Here is a 20,887-nt window from a genome sequence, read left to right on the forward strand (position 1 = left end):
GAATAATGCACTTTCAATGCACTTTCAATCCACTTTGAAGCTGATTTTTTTCTGTGCAGAACAGCATATCCACTTTCAAACAATTGTGAAAGTGGATTGAATGTGCTTTATTCTTCATGTGCGGAAGGGGCCTTCGACTTCCATTATGTCCATCATATTTTTCAATATTTAGTCACTTTCATTACTACAATGAGATCTTTTGATTTATTTCCCCCTAATTACTATATATAGTACTTTATAGCTAAAATGATTGACTGCATACACTATTACTGAAATTATTGAACAGTGCAGAATGTATACAATGTTACTCAATAAATAAATACACATGGCATATAAATGTTTATCAAGAACCACAGCAATATTACTTAAAGAAAAGGTTATGTTTTTGGTTCTAAATAGCACATAATTAATTTGTTTCAAAGAAGAGATTAGCTATGGTGTCATAGGTTATGTTCCCATATGTAAACAAGAATTATGAAAAGCTATCTTTGAAAATTACACCACCCAAATACATTTTCAAAAAGGGAAGCGTTGGCATGTAGATCTGTAGCAGTTGCATGTACATGCCTATCTATGACTACAATTCACTCAGTTCACTTTGGAGATTATGAGATGCATCTGGATGATGTCAGCAATAGGTGCATATTTAACATAGTTTGCTTTTTTTTTGTCCCAAGTACTTTTGTTCCTCCCTTTTTAATGTTCCCCAGAGTGGCAAAATAAAAGGAGAGGAAATGGAAAGGCTATTGGGTGTTTCATCCTAAGGGACCCTAAGGGACATACTATACTTTGTGAGGTAAACTTTCTAATCAGGGGTTATTTCCAGGGGAAGGAAAAGTATAGCTTTTTGTCCATAGTGCGTCCGTGGTCCCAGTTTACTTTTTCCATTCTTTTTTAAGCCAACGAACCAGTTCTTATCTGCATGCTTCTTTGACGTATAGGTATTGTAATGGTTTTCTTCCATTCTTTCCAGAAACAAACACTCCTCCGTTGGTAACTGCTGAAGAAAAAGAGGGTGGTGTCTTCATAATAGGAAACAAATGAAACAGTAGGGTGCCTTATTACTATCTACCTATGACTGGATTGATGTCAGTGGTGAAAAGACTGACTAGTGCTGATCCACATAACTGGCAAGGTTGAATAGGTGCCTCCACCACAGTTGACAAATGTGGCAAAAGACCCTTTGGGGCCTACCAACTACTGTCCTGTGGGATTGCTAATGCTTAATCCTGCTCTTCACTATTAAGACTGCCAGAATGTTTTCTCACAGTTCTCCCAGCACCCTAGGGTTCTGGATGAATACTGCATACAACAACTGCAATGCCTGTTTCTCCTAGGGCTAGTCTCAGCTCAGGATATGGCATCACCCTCTGTGATTTGGCAGCTGATGCAATATTGCTCATTCCGAGTAGGAAATTCATTATATGAAATAGTTTGGGATAGTTGTCTTAAATTATTTTTTTTCCAGAAATAAAGCTGCTCAGTGGCTGCAATCCAGCTACAACAACAACAAACACCATCTAATTGCTGTCTGTGGGCTATGGTTCTCTGTGCCACAAGATTTCTGTAAACCTCAAAACCTCACCATGTCCATTTCCTCAGAAACCTCATACTTACCGAGCCATATAACAACCCAGTGTCATCCATAGCCAAGTACTGTCCAGACTCCACGCACTTTATATATACCTCACCCAAATTTTCCGCACTTAGGAGCAGCTGAACTACAATTAGGAAGAAAAAGAAAACAGCAGGAAAGTAAAGAATGGATGGAGGACACAGGATACAGCTGCATTGTTGAAGCTAAGCAAGCCTGGTTACCTGAATGAGGAATGCTGTGTCAGATGCCCCAACAAATAAAGAGTTAATAACATTAGAATCTCTTTTCCACTACTTTCCAGTGCCGCTGCTACTATCTCATCTTTTCCCCGCCTCTGCTGCTTACCTCCTTCTGTAACATCAAGAGTAGACTACTGCAATGCACTCAATCAATTTGTAAATCCCAACTAGTGTAGAATGCTGCAGCTCAGCTATTCCTGGGAACTAGAGGGAGCACACATATTACTCCCTCCCTGCAGGTTCTTCCTTGGCTTCCCATCAGTTACCAGGCTCAATTTAAGGTATTAGTTTTTACAAAAGAAGCCATCCCTGGCCTTGGTCTCTTATATCTGCAAGATTAAACTGCCCAAGGAGCTGCTGATACAGTTCTACAGAGGAATCATTGAGTCTGTTATCTGCACCTCTATAACTGTGTGGTTTGGTTCTGCAACCCAACAAGATTGACACAGACTTCAGAGAATAATCAGAACTGCAGAAAAAACAATTGCTGCTAACCTGCCTTCCATTGAGGACCTGTATACTGCACGGGTCAAAAAAAGGGCTGTGAAAATATTTACTGACCCCTCGCATCCTGGACATAAACTGTTTCAACTCTTACCCTCTAAACGTCGCTACAGAGCACTGCACACCAAGACAACTAGACATAAGAACAGTTTTTTCCCGAATGCCATCACTCTGTTAAACAAATAATTCCCTCGATAATGTCAAACTATTTATTATATATTTATTATATAATTACTGCACTACTTTTTTCATCATTCCTATTACCCATCTCCTCCCAATTATGACTGTATGACTATAGCCTGTGCTGACATTTCATTTTATTTTATGATTTTACATTCTATGTTTTTATTACTATTGATTGTTTCCTGATTGCTTACTAGACCTATATGACAATCATTAAGTGCTGTACCTTATGATTCTTGACAAATGTATTTTCTTTTATGTACACTGAGAGCATATGCACCGGAGACAAATTCCTTGTGTGTCCAATCACACTTGGCCAATAAAGATTCTATTCAATTCTATTCAATAAAGATTGCCTCTACATTCTGCCATGACAGCTTCAGTCATCAAAGCAGAGCCTTCTGCAGGTGTCAGCTTTCAAACAGGCAAAATCAACATCTTCATGCATGTATCTTTTTTGTTGTGGCCTCCACCTTATGGAATGGCCTGCCTAAGGGAGTCAGGAAGGTTCCCCCTATCCTGGTTTTCTGCAAACTATGCAAAATTGAATTATTCAAGAGGACAGTAGAATTGCACTGTACCAAATGATTCACAAAGTCACGGGAAAATTATGAGGGGCTGTGGGCTATACCACGGGGTATAGCTTGCTGAAACTGGGATTTTACTGTGGAATTTTGCATCATTTAATGTGTCATGTTAATACTTATGTTTTGCTGCAGTTCTGTCTTTTAGAATTCTGGTTAGCACTTCCTATTCACCCAGGTCTACAGCATTTGACCCCTTTGATGTCCCCTCTGGAGACAGTCGGTCTTGAAGGGGGAGGGTATGTGGGTAGGTAGTTTATTGTTTTTAGGATTGTTTTGTAAAATGATGCTTTTATTGTTGCTTTTAATTTTGTAAGCCACCCTGAGACTTCTGTATACAGCAGGGTATAAATTCCAAAAATAAAACCTAATCCTATTGCATTGTTCAGTGAATGTCTCATTCATCAATTGTATTGACTCACTCAGTGTAATCCAACTCGAGTCTAAATGAGAAAGGCAGACAATAAATAAATAATGAGCTCTGATTTCCCCTTTCTGTATCCTATTCACTGTCCAAACACTGACAGGTTATTCTTTTCTTTGAATATGAGTGTAACATCTGCACTTCTCTTCGGTAGTTACGCAAAATTTACTTTTCCGTGATCAAGAAGTTTAGTTTTTCACATTTTTTCTGTAAATGTGGGATTCCTCTAGGTTTGCAGAACCCTACATCATAGTTGTGACTGATGCAAATTTTAGTTTTTTACATTTGCACCTTCTATTTGATACAGTAATTTTGCATTGTACTTTTATTTTTAGGGATGAGCTAATTTTTATTGCGGTTCACACCACTGGGCATTTTTTAAAATAAAAGCAAGCTATAAATACTGTAAATAAATAAACACTACCACACATCTCACATACAATTTTACAGTTTGTTATTGCACCATTCTTTTTCATCCACAGACTGCCATTTGGGAAAGGAAACTATTTTAGAGAGCAGCCTTTTTCTTTCTTCTACACAGATTCATAAAATTTCAGGGTCTGAAGGGATCATTAAATCATCTGGTCTGACTCCACACATATCTGGAATCCAGCTTTAACTAGTCACATACATATCATTTCTACCCTTAAACATCAGCAGGTTCAGTCAAAAGAAAAAACCCTCAAACAATACACAGTATGCCAAGAGGGGGAATGCGCTACTGCTGCCAGTAGCAAGAGGTTATTTCAGAAAGTGACATTCAAATGACTCAGTAAGATGAACCATTCCTTTAGTGAAAGGGAACCTGAGAACTCTCCAGAATTAATTAGGTCATGTAGCAGTAAAGCTAAATAGATGTGAAAGGTGTAGCCAACAACAATTATTAAATGTAATATTGCTTTCTGTGGGAGGGTAGACTTCAGATTCTTAACTCATGATGTATGGTGTGTGTTTTTGTTACTTTGTCAGTTACTTCGTCAGTTACTTTGGCCTGACGAAATATGACAGTGAATGCTCACATGACTTTGCTTTTGGAAAACACTGACTGTTGTAGCTCCTGTTCTTCAATCAGACACTCTTTAGAGTGTTGAATGTGGCATAATTAGTAAATGGGCTAGGAGAGGGCTTTCAGTCATTTGGGGCTGCTATGTTCTTCTTTGAATATGATTTGGCATTTGAGCAACACTTGAATCTGCCTTTCACAGGTTTCTAAATACTGCTGTCAAATAGGGTGGATAATGGAAGAGCAGAGGCGCTCAGCAGTTTCTTAGAAAAAGCTGGCAGTAATTTTAAAGAAGCAAGACTATTTTCCTCTTGCTGAGTATAGGAAGGAGGAAAAATACAGCTGAGGGGTTCAAATGTGATATTTTTATGTCACAGTTCTATAAAGATAATCATATATGAAAATTGAGCAAATGTCTATTTGGCACCATGTGCTGTGACTTCCTGACTTCTATGATAATGGAAAACAGACACTTAGGTATTCTTCTGACAGCAGAGTGAAAATTTTGCACAGCTCTTTCTGTACACATTAAAGGGAAAAAATGCCATGAATCAACTGGATATGAAAGGTGGGGGTTCACTCAGCTATGATGTTCACTGGCCAATCTTGGGTCGCACACTAATTGTCAGCCTAACCTGCATCTCAAGAGCCAGTGCAGTGTAGTGGATAAGAGCTGCAGAATCTAATCTGGAGAACTGGGTTCAATTCCCCACTCCTCCATATGAAGCCTCCTGGATAACCTTGGGCCAGTTACAATTCTCTCAGAAGTCTCTCAGCCTACATAGAGGCTTATAGACTTTTCCTATGCCTGGTGGTGCCTGGTGGAAGATAGGAATTATTTCTCCACAAGTGGATAGGTTTTCTGAAAATAATATTAAAAAGTCACAAGTTAAATTGCCAAAGACTTTTTTTTAGATTCGATGGACAACTTCAATCTGATTGATACATGGAGAGAGATAAATGGAAATTCAAGAGAATATACTTATTTCTCAGGTAAGACATTGATCTTTTTAAAGACTAGATATGATTTGGGTTTCTAGGGACTTGGTGTCTAACAGCCCCATTCAACGGGCCAGGCATCGAAGCCACACCAGCCCATTACCTTCCAAGGAGGATTCCTGGCACTGTGAGGAGACTTAAACTACAGAAAAGCCTCCCTCTTGATAGAGAGTCCCCACTGGACTTCATGGACTTACACTACCTTTTTAGTGGTGTAAGTCTGAAGACCCAGCTGCTGGCATGACAGCGGTAAAGACTGGGAGGAAGCTGACTAACATTGGCTCCTCCCCTGGCCATACCCCCAGACTGCCCCTGCTATGTTGGGGGGATACTGGTGCCATGTCCCATCACCAGGGAGGGCCATGGCAGCAGATTCATCCTCTGCCAGGACAAGTGCCCCAGGGAGGGCAAATATGCCAGCGTGACCCTGTGCTGCTCCCTTCGGTGGATTCAGGCCCTTCCCTTGGACATGACTGTAAGGAATCTAAAGTTGAAATCTTACCATAGATATTTTCAGATCACAATCTTGTAATTCTGGTATGCAAGAGAAAACCCAACAGTTTTAGATGGAGACTAGATTAAACTTACTTCAAAAGAACACAATTGTTTAGGAGAGTAAAAAAAATTAAAAGATTTTTTGAACTCAATTTAAATAAGGGAACAGACTTGAGAATAGTTTTGAGAAGCTTTCTGATATAACTTAAGATAGACAAGAGAAAATGCAGAATATTTCAAAGGAGATAGAATAAAGAGAAAAAAGGAGGAAAGATGTCAGAGTCATGGAAACTGGCCAATGTAACACTGATACTTAAAGAAGGGCAAAACTTAACTTTGACAAAAAAAATTATTTAGATGCCAATAAAGGCCTTGGATTGGACTGGAAAAAAATTATAGACCAATATTATTACTTTATAAAAACTATAAGTCGTTCACTACAATTTTAGTTGACAGAATGAAAATATATTACAAGAGTTTATCCATGAAGATCAATGTGGATGTTTACCTAAAAGAAAGTTAAAGGACAACGTTAGAATGGTATTCGATATTTTGGAATATTTGGAGAAACAATGAAAAACTAGTTATTTTGATTTTTGTAGATTCAGAGAAAGTGTTAGTTAATTTGAATTAGTCCTTTTTGTTCAAGGCCTTGGAAAATAGAGATTTCAGATAATTTTTTTATGAAATGGGAGGACATAAATTTGTACATTGCAGTCAGCTAAAATATTTGTTAGTGGAGATTTAACCAAACCATATGAGATACAGAAAGAAACAAGACAAGGTTGCCCACTCTCTCCTCTCTTGTTTATACTAGTTCTTGAAGCACTAGTTTGGCAACCCAACCCAGGACTCTGGGGTGACCAGGGATGGCACCACTGCAGTATCACCTTGCTGCCTCCAGAGGACTATTCAGTGGCACAGGGAGGCAAAATACAATCCCCTATTAAAGTTGAAAAAGGTGAAATTTCTGGCTATTGCACTGACAAATATGAATTGTATCTTATTTCAAATAATTAGATTAAAACGTGGAATGAAATTAAAAAGATTTGTCAAGGTGGAACAAACTTCAGTTATTGTGGGGAGAACTGCTGTGATTAAGATGAATATATTACCAAGAATGCTATTTTTGTTTTAAATAATACCAGTGTTGGCAACTGATATTCCATTTAATAATGGCACAAGGATATTTCAAGTTTTATCTGGCAATGGGAAAAGCCTTGGATTAAATATAGAATCTTGCAAGATGCAAAATAAATTATAGTTTCCTGCCTGCTATTTAATTTGGATGAAAGAATGGGATATGCTAACAAATAAAAGATTTTTTGATTTAGCGGGACATTTAAATTGAAAAAAGATACTAATTGATTTAGTATCTCCATTCTTCCTGCAGGGGTTTTTTTTTGTTCGTTTTACCTTTTGGGGGGCTTCCCACACCATGGGGAAGCCCTTGGAGAAAGCAGGGCAGCACTGAGGTGATGCTGTCTCTGCCTGCCAACAGCTCTGGATTGCACTGTAATATACAAATGAAACCAGAGACTTTTATTTTGGATCTTACAGACAGATTGAAAAAAAAATGGAACTTTGTTTCTATATATGTCATCAGCAGTGGGAATATTATATGTGTAAAAATTGAAATGATGACGCCATCTGACGAGATATGGTTCCGGTTTTTATTCTTATTATTGTGAATCAGTTTTTATGTTATGTTTTTAAGTTGTTTTATCCTTGCTGTTCACCACCCTGAGCCCTTAGGGGGAGGGGAGTTTAGAAATCAAATAAATAAATAAATAAATAAATAAATAAATAAATAAATAAATAAATAAATAAATAAAACTTCATGTCTACATACAACAGAAGAATGGCTTGTGAAGTTATTAGAACTGGCAAAAATGGCTAAACTTACTTCTTTAATTAAAAAAACTTACCTAAATTCATTGATAATTGGAAATCCCTGATAGTTTTTTTTGTGTAGGACAGAAAAAATGAATCAATGACTTGTGGATATGAGGAATAGAAGAACAAGAAAACAAACATAACAGAGAAAAGTGTGAACCCTATTAGTAAGAACAAACAATTAAGAACTAATTTTACAATTGTATTTAGAGAGCAAGTAGTTAAATTTTACCTGTGTTGGTCAGATGAAATTGGGAGCTTTCCATCTTCCCCTGTAATGTGATTTTTATTTACTTTTTGGTTGATTATGCAGACAGTGCTTGCCTCATGACTCTTCTCTGTGCAGTGGGCTTACAGAGGGCTCTCCTCGCATTTCTCTGCTTATATATGAGAAGGCAGCCCAATGCCTGCCCCACAACTTCTTGCTGAAATCTCAGCTGGCCTCTTCTTTTGCTGCTTTTCTTAATTTTGTCCATCAACAGTCTTAAAGGCACAGATCTCACTGATATTCTCTTCCCCTCCCTTCCCCTACACACACTTTCTCTCTTTTTCTCCCTCACACTGCTGCTGCAAGAGAGAGACTCGTTTTTAAAATAGAAGTTTGTCTTTAAAAAGTTTTTAAAATGCCCTCCCAATCATCAGAAAGGGCAGAAGCAGAGCAGGGGAGGTGGGGTAGAACTAGAAAGAGACCCTGCTTGTGCTGTTCCTTTGCAAAAGCCAACTCTCTGTTGTTACTAAATTGCTATATCAATACAAGCATTTAGAGAAGTAGAAAAGAGTCAGTAACAGGGAGGAAATGCAAAGCAGGGTGAAAGAAGGGGTGAGACTAGGTAGGGGGGCTGTGGGAGGACGGAAGAGGTCTGGGGCAAAGCTGTGCCCTCTGGCAAATCTGCCCTCTCTGGCTGCAAAGGAAAATTAAATTTGTGCTAGAAGTGATCACACTTGCTGCAGGGAGAACAGAAAGTGAAAGCAGGGTTTGAGGAAATACCTCCATACAAAAAATCGTGTAGTAACACATGTTTGTGTGTTCCTGCATTGCAGGGGGTTGATGGCCCTTGGGATCTCTTCCAACTCAATGATTCTATGATTCTACAATTTGCCCCCATCATTCAGCAGATGTGTAATCTGCCTTTGTGTACTTTTGTGCGTAATCCGCCTTTGTGTACTTTTTTTTTGTTAGGTTAGTTTTTGATTTGTTTGGTTCTTCTTCTTTCTTTCCTGCTTCATGCTTTGGAAGCCAGGGATTTTAATGGAATGGAATCTCAAGGCTGAACTAAACTTTCACTAGATGCTCCTGCTTCAATTATAACTGATCACTTCCTGGGGGCTATGCTACATTTGTTACTAGTCTGTACAAATGTCATTGCAAAGATTAGCTCCATAGGTTGTGGAAAGTGAAGGCACCACCCAAGTTTACTTATGTAGTTAGCTGTAACTAGGGTTATTCCACTGGCACATATCCATTTAAGGAGTCTCCTCTGTAAATATTTTTTCATCAGGATGTCCAAGTTTAATAGCTCATTTACACTAAGCTCATTTCTGGCATGGGCTAGCAAACACGCATCCTTTAAAAAGCTACACTGGCTACATGCAACATGTTTCCAGAGAGGCCCTAATGAAGGAACGATGCCTGGTGGGAAAGTGCCTTATATTTTAATCAGTTCTTTCCTTCCTTGTAGCTGAGCCTGCTCTTATTGCTCACTAACCTATTAGAGAAAGGACTAAAAAAAATCCATCACAGTTACAATACAGCTGCACCCTGGGAAAGCCTGGAGAATCCTTCTACCAGAGACATAGCTGGGCCAAACTGCGCCCGGTGCACATTCTAATTTTCCGCCCCCATGCCCCCCCCCTGTGATGCCCCCTTCCCCCTTCCCACACTTACCTTAGTTCCTTTCCTTTTTCAGAACTTTTTCAGGCTGCAAAGGCCTGTTCTCAGTAAAAACGGCCTGATGGGAACTATACTTCCCAGGAGACCTTGTGAGCCCCAAGGTCTCCTGGGAACTGTAGTTCCTTAGGCCATTTTTACTGCAAACAGGCCTTTGCAGCCTGAAAAAGTTCTGAAAAAGGGGTAGGGGCCTGGGGCAATTTTCTGTGCCCCCAGGCATGTGCCCGGTGCACAGCGCACCCTCTGTCCCCTTGTAGCTTTGCGACTGCCTTCTACTATCACAAGATGGAAGATGACCAGTAGGTGAGATGAGTTTTTGAAAGGATTAGACAAATTTATGAGTACGAATATCAACTGCTGCTGGTGATAACTGAACACAGAAGCAGTATCAAACCATGGGGAAGGCCAACATGTTGCATGTAGCCAGTGCATGCCTGCTTGTGAATGCCAACAGTTATTTGGGTGGACATTTTAAGAAAGAACATTAGAGTGTTGGAGGCAGGTCCATGGGGGGTGGGATGGGATGTTGAAAGCATGATGATGTCCAAACCTCCAAAGAAGGAGAGCACACCACCTTCTGAGGAACCCTGCTCCACTAAGGAATTGGTCTGTCAGGATATTTTTTCTAATATTCAGCCAAAATCTTTTAAAATTTCATTTCAACCCATTCCTTTGAATCCATGCCCCTCCTTTTTGATGGCAGTATCATTAGGAATCAAACAGTTTCCAGTGATTCCTAGAACTACTGCCATTGCTTCCAGTTTTTCCCTAGAAGTGATGTCATCATGCTTGTGATATCAGGGGGTGCAGGGTGGTAGATTCCCTTCCCTGTCCAGGGACTTGGTAAGCCTTAGCCTTGGTTTAATCCTCCAAGACAGAAGGCCATGGAACTGAACCTCCTAAAGTTCTAACCATATAAAATACAGGTTGTGTCAGAAATAAATGAACCTGGAACTAATACGAAACCAGTATGTGCCTACACATGTTATCTATGGGTGAGGTTCTATAAGAGTTTAGAAAGCCACACATCATTGTCAAGGCTTTAAAGATGAACACTTGACATTGAATATAACTTTTTCTCCACTGTTATGTAATAAGTGCTTAATTGTGTTCCTTTCAAGCATTAGACCACATTTACACATGCAATCCATAGTGTTGGAGCAACCTAAAATGTAACTATATTTTCAGCAGTTTGCATAATTCAGCTCTTTATGCTGTTTGGGAAATTTTCATCAGGTTATAGAATCATAGAATAATATTGGAAGTTGGAAGACATCCCAAAGGCCATCAAGTCCAACTCCCTGCAATGCAGGAACAAACAATCAAAGCACTCCTGACAGATGACAATCGAGCCTCTGTATAAAAACCTCCAAAGAAGGAGACTCCACCACACTCCGAGGTAGTACATTCCACTGTCAAACAGGGATGAGTCTCATGACTGGAACATAAGAATGGAAAGTTATAACCTATTTCAGAGAAACACATCAAATAGGAAAGGAGTAAGAGTGGTGTTATACGTAAAAGATTATTACAGCTGTAAGCAGGTCCATGACTTAAATCCTGCAGGCCAGGTTGAGAGCATTTGGGTAAAAATTAAGAGGGAGAGAAACAACACTGATCTCAGGGGGTTGGGGGGTTGGTCTATTATAGCCACCCATGCCAGTCTGAAGAGATGGATGATGCATTCTTGGAACAAGTGACCAAACTTAATTATAAATGCTTATATCATTATGTTGAGATTTACCTGAGTTGCATGGAAAGATGTTTGATGCAAAGAGAGCACCACATGCATTCTATGTGGATGCATTTTCAAGTGATGCATCAGGGCATGGGTGAAATGAGCTTCAGAGGGCTCATACAAGGCCATTGGTAGCTCCTAGCTCCTTGCAACCAGGTTTTGGCCCTGCTATGATGCAAAAGAAAAGAAAAGCCAGTTTCATTACACTGCATGTGCATTTGAAGACTCAGTGGGGTTAATAATAAAGAAAACATTATGGGCGAGATCCACAGAGGTGCTCTAGGGATGCTTTAAAGGACTGTGTGGTTTTTTTCTTTGAACAATAGATTTGTTCCATCCTAGATCACAAATTGTTTTAGACATTCCACCTAGTTTCAAAAACAGCAAGAGAGGGGATCTGCTTTTCAAGAAACAAAACCCCTGGACATTCAAAACTAGCTATATTCTTCTTTGGAACCCAGCATATGTGTTATAGGGCACAGAAGTGCTCCCCAATAGAGTTGATAAGGGCTTCATCCATGTCTCCCCAAGCCAGTATCATTCTCTTGCAACTTTTCCTTCTTTGCCAACGGCAAGCACATTTGGGTCTTCTACAGAATTCCCTCCTTGTTTGGTTTCCTACCCCCGTTGCTTAAACAGGGTTTCAAAAAAAGGTTACATGCCAGTTTACTTTAGGTTAGAGACTTCCTGTCTGTCCTTTGCTATATTTACTCAGGATGAGATCACCTTCATTCAGTCTACTTTTGAGCATGTGTAAGTGTGAGTGCGTAAATGGCATTCATAATTAAAACTCTACCATAAACTGACTTCAGAAACAAACCAGAAAGCAAAGCTGGGGAAGGGGAGGAAAACCACATATTCCTGCGGCTTTGCTTTTAAAAAGAAGTGCTTTTCTTAGAATCTGGAGCGTGTGTCTGACTCTCGGCACATCCTGCAGCAGGGAGTCCAGATGTATTCCAGTAAACCTTCAGTAGAGCAGTGTGCACACAGAATAGGAAAAAGCCTTTTTGTGAAATCAGTGCCTTTTGTGTGTGTACTGGTATACAGCAAAGCTCTGTGCATGGAAAATCATAACAATGAACCTTACTGTTACAACATCAGCTTCTATCTCACTAACCCCTTTCCTCTTGGCAAGGAATTCTAACAACCTTCCATACGTTTTGAGCTCGTAATGCCAATGGCACTTTGCAACTTCAAAACCCAGATTCATAGAAACATAGAGATGGGAGGAACCTCCATGATCGTCTAGTCCAGCTCCCTGCACAATGCAGGAAATTCAGTACCTCCCCCTCCCTTGCCCACAACCCCAGTGACCCCTGCCCCAGAAGAGGGCAAAAAACCCCCACCCCTCTAGGATCCCTGGCCAATCTGACCTGGAGAAAAATTGCTTCCTAACACGAAAATGGTGATCAGCGTTATCCTGGTGTATAAAAAAGGGCAGAGAGACAAGCTCTGACACAAACTTTCCTGCCACCACTGTCATGATCTGCCTAAGTTCACAGAATTGCGGTTGTAGTCAGATGGCCGTTTAGCCTCTGCTTAAAAACTTTCAAAGAGCCCATTGCCTCCTGAGGAAGCCTGTTCCACTGAAGAACTGCTCTGTCAGGACATTCTTCCTAAAATTCAGCCAAAACTTTTTTTGATTTAATTTCAACCCATTCCTTTGAATCCGTGCCCCTTTTTTCTGTCTGTCTTGTTTCTTTTCCATTTAATGTCGACATCCTTTGTAGTCTGGACTCTGAAGCAGTGGTTCTCATGTGATTAATGCTGTTGAAAAAAGACTAGGAGCTTTGATAAATAAGAGTAGAGCATTGTACACAGAGATATAAAGCCATTCAGGCACTGCCAAGAATTTATAGAGCCATCTTCAACTGTGTCTAGCAATTCTACTGGGACTTACTAGAAGGGCACATCATATCTGAGGAAGGGACATGATGGTGAGTGGGATATGGACACCACATTCTCCACAAACATGTAGTTGATTTCAAAAGGGAGTAAGGAGACTGCCTCACATGATTGAGCCTAAAGACATGATGAATTGTTTAAGGGTTTACCCTGAGTCCTGTGGATTATATGTGTGCTACCTGGATATTCCATGCATGGAATTCAATTCCCAGGCAAATGGCGGTCTGAGTTTGAGGCATTTGGGAAGAGGGGAGTCCAGCAGTCCTCCCACACCATTTCCTAATTTGAAACTTGGCAAATTGAAGATCCCCAAGGTTGTCACGTGTCTGGAAAAATATAGGTTGAGGAAAAAGTTCAGTTTCCTTTCCTCGTGTGTCATGAGGAATTTGCCCCCCTCCCTGTGCCTGAAAAATAAGATTCAAGTATGGAACTCCCCTGAGAAAGAGCCAGTGTGATGTGGTGGTGAAGGGGTTGGACTAGGACCTAGGAAACCCAGGTTCAAATCCCCACTCATCCTATGGAAGCTTGATGGGTGATCTTGGGCTAGACACACTCTCAGCTGTGAACCCAACTAGTATTTGGATGGGAGACCTCCAAATAATACTAGGGTCATCATACAGAGGAAGGCAGTGGCAAACCTCCTCCGAATATCTCTTGCTTTGAAAACCCTACAGAATTCCCATGTCAGCTGTGACTTGACACCAAAACAAAAATGGAACTCCCAGCATGCTCACACGCACGCACACACACACACCTGATTTGTGCCGTTAGATCCCCAGTACTTAGCTGCAAGCATGCTCCCCTGCACAATTCAACATTGTCCCCAAGTGCAGCACTTTATTCTTCTTCATGGCACTCAAAGACGACCATACATAGTGCGCTTGGAGAAACCGTGTGTCTGAGTGGTTAAACCTATTCACTCTCCTGGGTAACCTCATAAAGACTGAATCTGCTCCCAGCTCTATGGCTTCCTCCTGGCTTCCTGCATAGTTTCATCCAAGATGCTGAGAGGACTGGAAAGAATACACATTTCCAGAAATACAATTATAAACCAGCTAAGTTCACTGTAAAAATAACATACATGCATTAGGATTGTATCTCGATTACATCACAGGCACCTTTGGAATTCTGACACAGCCACAAAATGGTGACTGGAGGAGGTGGAGCCAGCCACAAAATGGGTGCCATAGCAGTCACACATGAAGATCTTGTAATGTGGTGACAGCTGCTACCAAAACTGCTTTTTAAACATCTGCTCGCCAACTGAATTTCCAATGGTGGGCAAATACCCCACTGAACCCTCCCCACTTTCTAAAAACACTTGGTGGGCACTAGAAAAGGTGTTGGCGGAGCATGCACAAGCACCATGCTGGAGACCTCTGCCATAGAGCTTTCAAGGCAAGATATATTCAGAGGTGGCTTGCAGTTGCCTGCCTCTGCACAGCAACCTTGGATTTCTCCTTGGTGGTTTGCCATCCAAGAACTGACTAGGGCTGACCCTACTTCACTGGGTAACTGACATATTTAAACTCTTGGTACATACAGTACCAATGTAGAATTTCATCTTAAAGACAATCTTGGCTGCAAAAAACTAAGACAGAAAACATTGTAAAAGTTTCTCACAAAGCTATTTTCCTGATTAAATAAAGGTCACTTTTTTTCCATTCAGTGGGTGCTAAACAGGGAAAGGGGACAAATAGGAAATTATTTGTATGGATAGAACAAGAAATGGTATATTTATATATGTGATTCATTAAAAAATCAGGTAATTTCACAGAGGCTTTGATGAATGTTTAATGCTGCACTGGAGTTCAGTGGAAGACCAGATTCCCAGGGCAGCACAAGGAGATCTATTTTTTCTCTTTGTTGTCTGCTGATTGTTTGCTAGCAGAAGTAGTTTAGCAGAATGTTAAGCTTACCTTAAGTAGTGAAGTAAAAGGAAACAGTTTGTTAAAATAGATGCATGATCCAGTCCATGGTGGAAAGAAAACAGTTGACTGCATGCTAACTCAGAGTAGTCTGATTCTGGACATGCCGTGAATGTCAAAGACTTGAAAATTACTAGTCTAATTGAAGAGGAGGAAAGGCTGTCCTAACATCTCATATTGGCGACCTGAGAGTAATGGTGTATTATTTAATATTAGCAACTGAGCATTCCCTAGTTTTCCCACTTCTACTACCAACCCCACAAGCAGGGATCAAATGAACACAGAACTGAATCTAGACACAGTGGAATACCATCGTTTGTCCGATAGAGGAGTAAGTTCACACTTAGGCTTGTTACTTAGAAAAGAAATAGAAGTTCTTTATTATGAGAGAACTCCATACTGGATAAAAAAGGCAGAGTAAAAGTCTCTAGCTAGCTATCTAAGATAGGATAAAGAAAGTGTGTAGAACACATGACAATCCCTCCTGGCAAGAACATAGGTAAGGGGGGGGTTTCTCGGGTTCAACCCCCGCATTACATGTCCAAAGCTCCGCCCCCATTTGTGGGGGGGTTGTTTTTTTTGTGTTTTTTGGGTTTTGGCCTGTAAGGGGCGCAGTTTTTAGGCTAGCAACACCAACATTTCAGGGATTTGTTGGGAGACTCTCCTGATGATACCACCCAGGTTTGGTGAGGTTTGGTTCATGGGGTCCAAATTTATGGAAACCCAAAGGGGGTGCCCCCAGCCCCCATGGTTTCCAATTGGAGCTAATAGTAGATGGGGGCTACACCTTTGAGAGTCTCCTAAAGATACCCTGAATGTTTGGTGCTGCTACCTTAGCAATTGCACCCCTGACAGTAGGCACCTCCCAAATTTCCCCAGATTCTCCTTTAAAACCCACCCCCTTTGGCATGGATTTAAAGGGAGAATCTGAGGTCCCCAGTTTAAACATTGAAAGTGATGCTGTTTCAGGGTGGGGGATAATCCACCCCAAAATCCACCAGATTCTCTTAACCACCTTATTTGCATTGCCATTGTTTTACAGCTGTAATTTCAACAGCTAACTTCCCTCTTGGAGACTGTCCTGAGCCTGGAATATCAGGCTGATGTCTCAAACCATTAAACCAATGACCCAACCATTAAGGTTGGTGTCTGTCTCTTGTCTTTCCCAGGAAAGGCAGGAAATCTCTTCATTATGGGAGATTAAGGATCGCCCTGCATAACCCCGAGGGTCCATTTTTCCCTATAAGAAGCCCACTCTCCCAATAGATAGTGTTCAGTATCTCTGGACATCTGTCTGTGATACTGTGCCACAGCACTGTTCTTTCAGAGCTAAGGGTGGGTCGCTCAGTTCTATTCATTGGACCATTCCACTCCAAGATCAGATGACTACAACTTTTATTGCCCCTCTCCATGTATTCCTCATTTAGTTCAGACCTATCCCCTCAAAACTGTTTATATCTCAGGACCGTGTTTGTGTTCTGCTGCTTTTATTGTGCACTTGTCTGCCCCTATTATCCCTTAATAAAATCATTAAACTTTATTTGCTCTCCTGCAAATTTCTTGTGAAAACTGACTTTCATATACATAGGCAACTGAGATTCTGAGCTTGCCTGACCTTTTGCTAGCCCAGCATCTGCTCCTGTCAATTTCCCACTGTAGAAGGGAGAAACTTCCCACCATTTTGGGTAACAAAGTGGTGTTGCTTGCTGCAGAGAGAATGGAAAGTGAAAGTGGAGCTTGAAGAAATACATCCATACAAGAAATCTTGCTGCAACATTCATTTCCATCACATACCAGACACTTTGTGCATAATCGGCCAGGAACTTTTACTTCGTATTACTACTGGTAGTATATGTGGCTGCGATTAAACTGCAACTCTCCCCCCACCCTCACATTTAGTACAATGTTTAGTAAAATAAACTGGTGTTGTAATACTGAATTCTTGCAATGAGTGTTTTCCAATGTCTACTCCAATTCACAGTGACTTACAGAGACAGGGAAATGCTAAATGTTGGTGCCATTTTTATGCATTTTTCCCCTTATACACTACCAGGGAGATGCATGGGGGAATATTATTTGACATGAGCCAAATGTCTCCCATTATTTCTAATTAAGCCCTTTCAGCAGCTTTTATAACACATTTTTTGACCATGATAAAGAAAAGGCTTACAGACTACTGAATTTACAATGTAGCATGGCTTTCTTCCTAACAAGGTACAATCTTTACTTGAATTACAGTCTTCCAGCTATGCTTCTATTTTGATTTGCAGTTGGTCATGGTTTACTCTATTGATCTACCTATGGTAAGGGGTTGACATTTTATATTTGGTGATTTTATTTAAAAAATACGAAGGCCATGTTCACTGTATATGTGCCTTTGGCACCTCTTTGGCTTTCATGTGGTAAACCTCAACATGGTTAACTGCTATGTAGAGGAGAAGACTTGGTGTGAAGCACAACTTCTCTGTTCTTTCTTGGCTGACAAGTGTGCAGAATGCCACCATTCCAAAAAGAAAATGGAAGATGGGAGGCAAAAACTTAACATGATACTGGCCATATAGAACAATGATATTAAAACTGTGTTTTCAGGAAGTCTTATGTCTCTTATCAAGGGTTTCTCAATGAGAATAATTATGGCAGACACACTTTCCTGGTCAGAAGCTTGCCTATTATTACTGATGCTCTCAGTCAATAAGCAGTTACATGGGAAAACTGGGCAAGTTCTCAGCTCATGAAGGATCATGGTAAATATAGCCATGAAGTCTGTAGCATGCCCAGAATCCTTTGCACATGGATCCACAAAGGATCCATGGTAAGTATTCAGAGGTTGTTCAGAAGGTCACTGCAGAAAGAACTCCTTGAGGTAGAACATTTCAAAATGATTCAGACAAAGCCAGGAAAAAGCTTACTATATCGGTCTTTTCGGTCCATTGTGCCATCAACTTTGCGATCAGGACATATCCTCAAAAAGTGGCCTCCATTGCTGCAGTAAAGCAGCTTGGGATTCTTGTAATTCCCCATCGGAAGATCAAACTTTTCTGTTAGAGCTGAGAACGTTGTTATTTCTCCTTCAGCCATTTCTTCTTTGCCTTTTTGGATACCAGGGCTTCAATTCTGGAAATTCAACACAGTAGCAATCTTACCAGCAAAGTACTCAGTTCATTTGTTGCCATTATCTACCCAAAACAGGTGTCCATACATATGACCTCCTTTTCTCTAACATTCCTGCTCAGAATCTCCTTTTCCTTCTGTGTTCAGATGAGGCAGCCAGAGGTTTGCCACCTGTAATTGTTTCTATTTTGCCAAGAGCCCTGACCCTTTTACAAACCAGCCCCCAATATCTGTCTCTGAGATACCACCAGAGAGTTCCCTTGTCAACTGGCCCCCACCCAAACTGGGGTAAAGAACTAAATACCTCTTTCCCTTTCATGCTGCTACCATCCAGCTAGATATGTAGGCTGAAGCCTGACTGATTTGTGTGTGCATAGTTTTTTTCACCGAGGCAAATCACTCAGTCAACAGGGATGAACCAAAGGGAATTTACATTTATTTAAACCTTTAAACAACACTAGAGCGATTTGTGTACATGGATATAATTTTTCTCAGTCCTTGAACTCTTGATCCTTGACTGCATTCAGCCTTAGTTACAAACTCTCTTGTTTTTCCCAGTCAGCTTCCAACTCAAGTTATTTCATTCCCAGATTCGACCTCCTCACCACTGTCAGTTTCCCATCAACATTCTGTTAGTACTTGTTGGTTGTGCTCTGGGAGAGGCGGAATGGAAACAGTCCATCTCTTTATATGGTCTAATAGTAAGCTTCTCAAATAGACAAACAAAGCAGGAAAAATAGGGAAGCACAATAATCCCATGTGCAGTTATATGAACACATCAAAGGACTGTTTTGTAAACGTCATGGTTCCCTATTGGTTATACTTGGAAGATATCACGTCTAAAATTTGTAATGTTCTTTGTTTATCTATTAAAGTCTAACAAAAATAAACAAGATGCTATTTTGATGAGATATTGCTCTCACTTATGATAGTACAATGATATTCTCTTTGCGGTCTGCCAAGAACCATGTTCATAATTATGATCAACTAAAAGAGCCCTTTGCACCACTTCACCAAACGTGAACATACAATAACATAATTATCAGTATTAAATATATAATATCATGAAAGCAAGCCTGGGAGAGCCACGCTTGTTTCATTAAAACCTGGGTTCTTTTCTCCAATAACTCCAACCAGCTGAGGTCTCAGCGATTTTTATTGAAAAACAGAAATAAAAGAAATAAAACATTGCGGTTAAGGGATTGCTTAGGTGGTTATGTCCCTTTTGGTTCTTTGTCCCCGTTCCGGGAACCCATGGCCCAGAGATGCTTCTCTGACCACGTCTCAAGATGGAATTCCAAAACCTTTGTTCTCCCCTTCTCAGGAAAACTCTGTTCAGGCCACAAGGTAACTTAGGCCTTTGAAGTTTCATCCTAGCACCTCTGCATAGTTTCCTGTCCTCCCTCCAGGAGATCAAAAGGCAAAGATGCTTTTCACAGTCATGTGTGACTTTGCTAGTTTTACAGTACTATTCCATCACATATAACTACAACTTTTTTTAATTAGCAGAGCATGTATGGATGACTCTCCCCACTGTTGTGCCTTAACCAGTCCTTGTGTATCTGGAGTGAGAGGGAAGACTCACAAGTAAGACTGATGACACAAAACATTATGCAAACTTCCAAGTTCCACAGAGTTCATGACTGGGCAATAAATTTAAAAAGTAATGTTTCATTCAACTGCCCAATTTATCTGCGTGGTGATCTAGTTTTATATGCAGAACCTCTGCATGTCCACAATCTTTATATAATCCCTGTGGATAAGTGTTTTGATGTAAAAAATAACATTGTTCATTTTATCTGACTTGAGCCCAATCTCAGTTCCTAACAAATTCCTTCTACCTTTCCCTTCCCTTTTCATTGCCCAGGATCAGGCTGAATAGCTTGAGAAGCCATCATTTTCACAACCAATGGATCTCAAATACATGAACAGTGACATGCTATGAACAGTATTATGGTATGTATGGCTATTCAAAAGTAAATCCTTGGTTGCACAATGGAACTTATTCTTTGTTAAGTCTGCATAGGATTGAAGACTAAGCAACACACCTTGCAAATACATGCAAGAAAATGTTTGAAACTTACATCACTACGTGCTTAGTGAGTCCTGCAGGGGCAGGATAGGCAAATCACCAGTCTTTACTCTGCAAGGCCATTGTCAGGTGGTTTGATAATGGTGGCTTGGTAAATTCCACTTTCCTGGAATATAGGACAGGTGGCTACACAGAAAAGGGAGTAAAACCATTCCTGAAAGAACAAGCTGGCCATAGTGTGATGGTGGTGGCTTTCCTTTCTCCATGTTCAGCTTGGTCTCCTCTGGGCATTCTGGCAACCTCTCACCTGAATATCAGTGCCTCATGCTGACGAGATGATGGCCTTTTCTGCAAGAGTGTT

The 20,887-nt window shown here is 40.5% G+C and overlaps 1 protein-coding gene across 2 annotated transcripts in view; it reads right to left on the bottom strand.

Annotated features, from left to right (window-relative positions):
• Positions 1–326: 326 nt before the first annotated feature.
• The window catches only part of FGF1 (fibroblast growth factor 1), a 68,811-nt gene continuing 48,250 nt past the window's right edge, over positions 327–20,887 (bottom strand). The window contains exons 3-5 of one of the 2 annotated variants that reach the window (XM_048490773.1): positions 18,293–18,497; positions 1,618–1,721; positions 327–1,000 (exon numbers count right to left, since the gene is read on the bottom strand). In XM_048490773.1, coding sequence (XP_048346730.1) covers positions 806–1,000; positions 1,618–1,721; positions 18,293–18,461 — 468 coding nt within the window. In that variant the 5' untranslated portion in view covers positions 18,462–18,497 and the 3' untranslated portion in view covers positions 327–805. The remainder of the gene's footprint in view (positions 1,001–1,617; positions 1,722–18,292; positions 18,498–20,887) is intronic. The other variant, XM_048490775.1, reaches the window with a different exon arrangement.

This window comes from Sphaerodactylus townsendi, linkage group LG03, assembly GCF_021028975.2.
Source record: "Sphaerodactylus townsendi isolate TG3544 linkage group LG03, MPM_Stown_v2.3, whole genome shotgun sequence".
Taxonomy (NCBI): domain Eukaryota; kingdom Metazoa; phylum Chordata; class Lepidosauria; order Squamata; family Sphaerodactylidae; genus Sphaerodactylus; species Sphaerodactylus townsendi.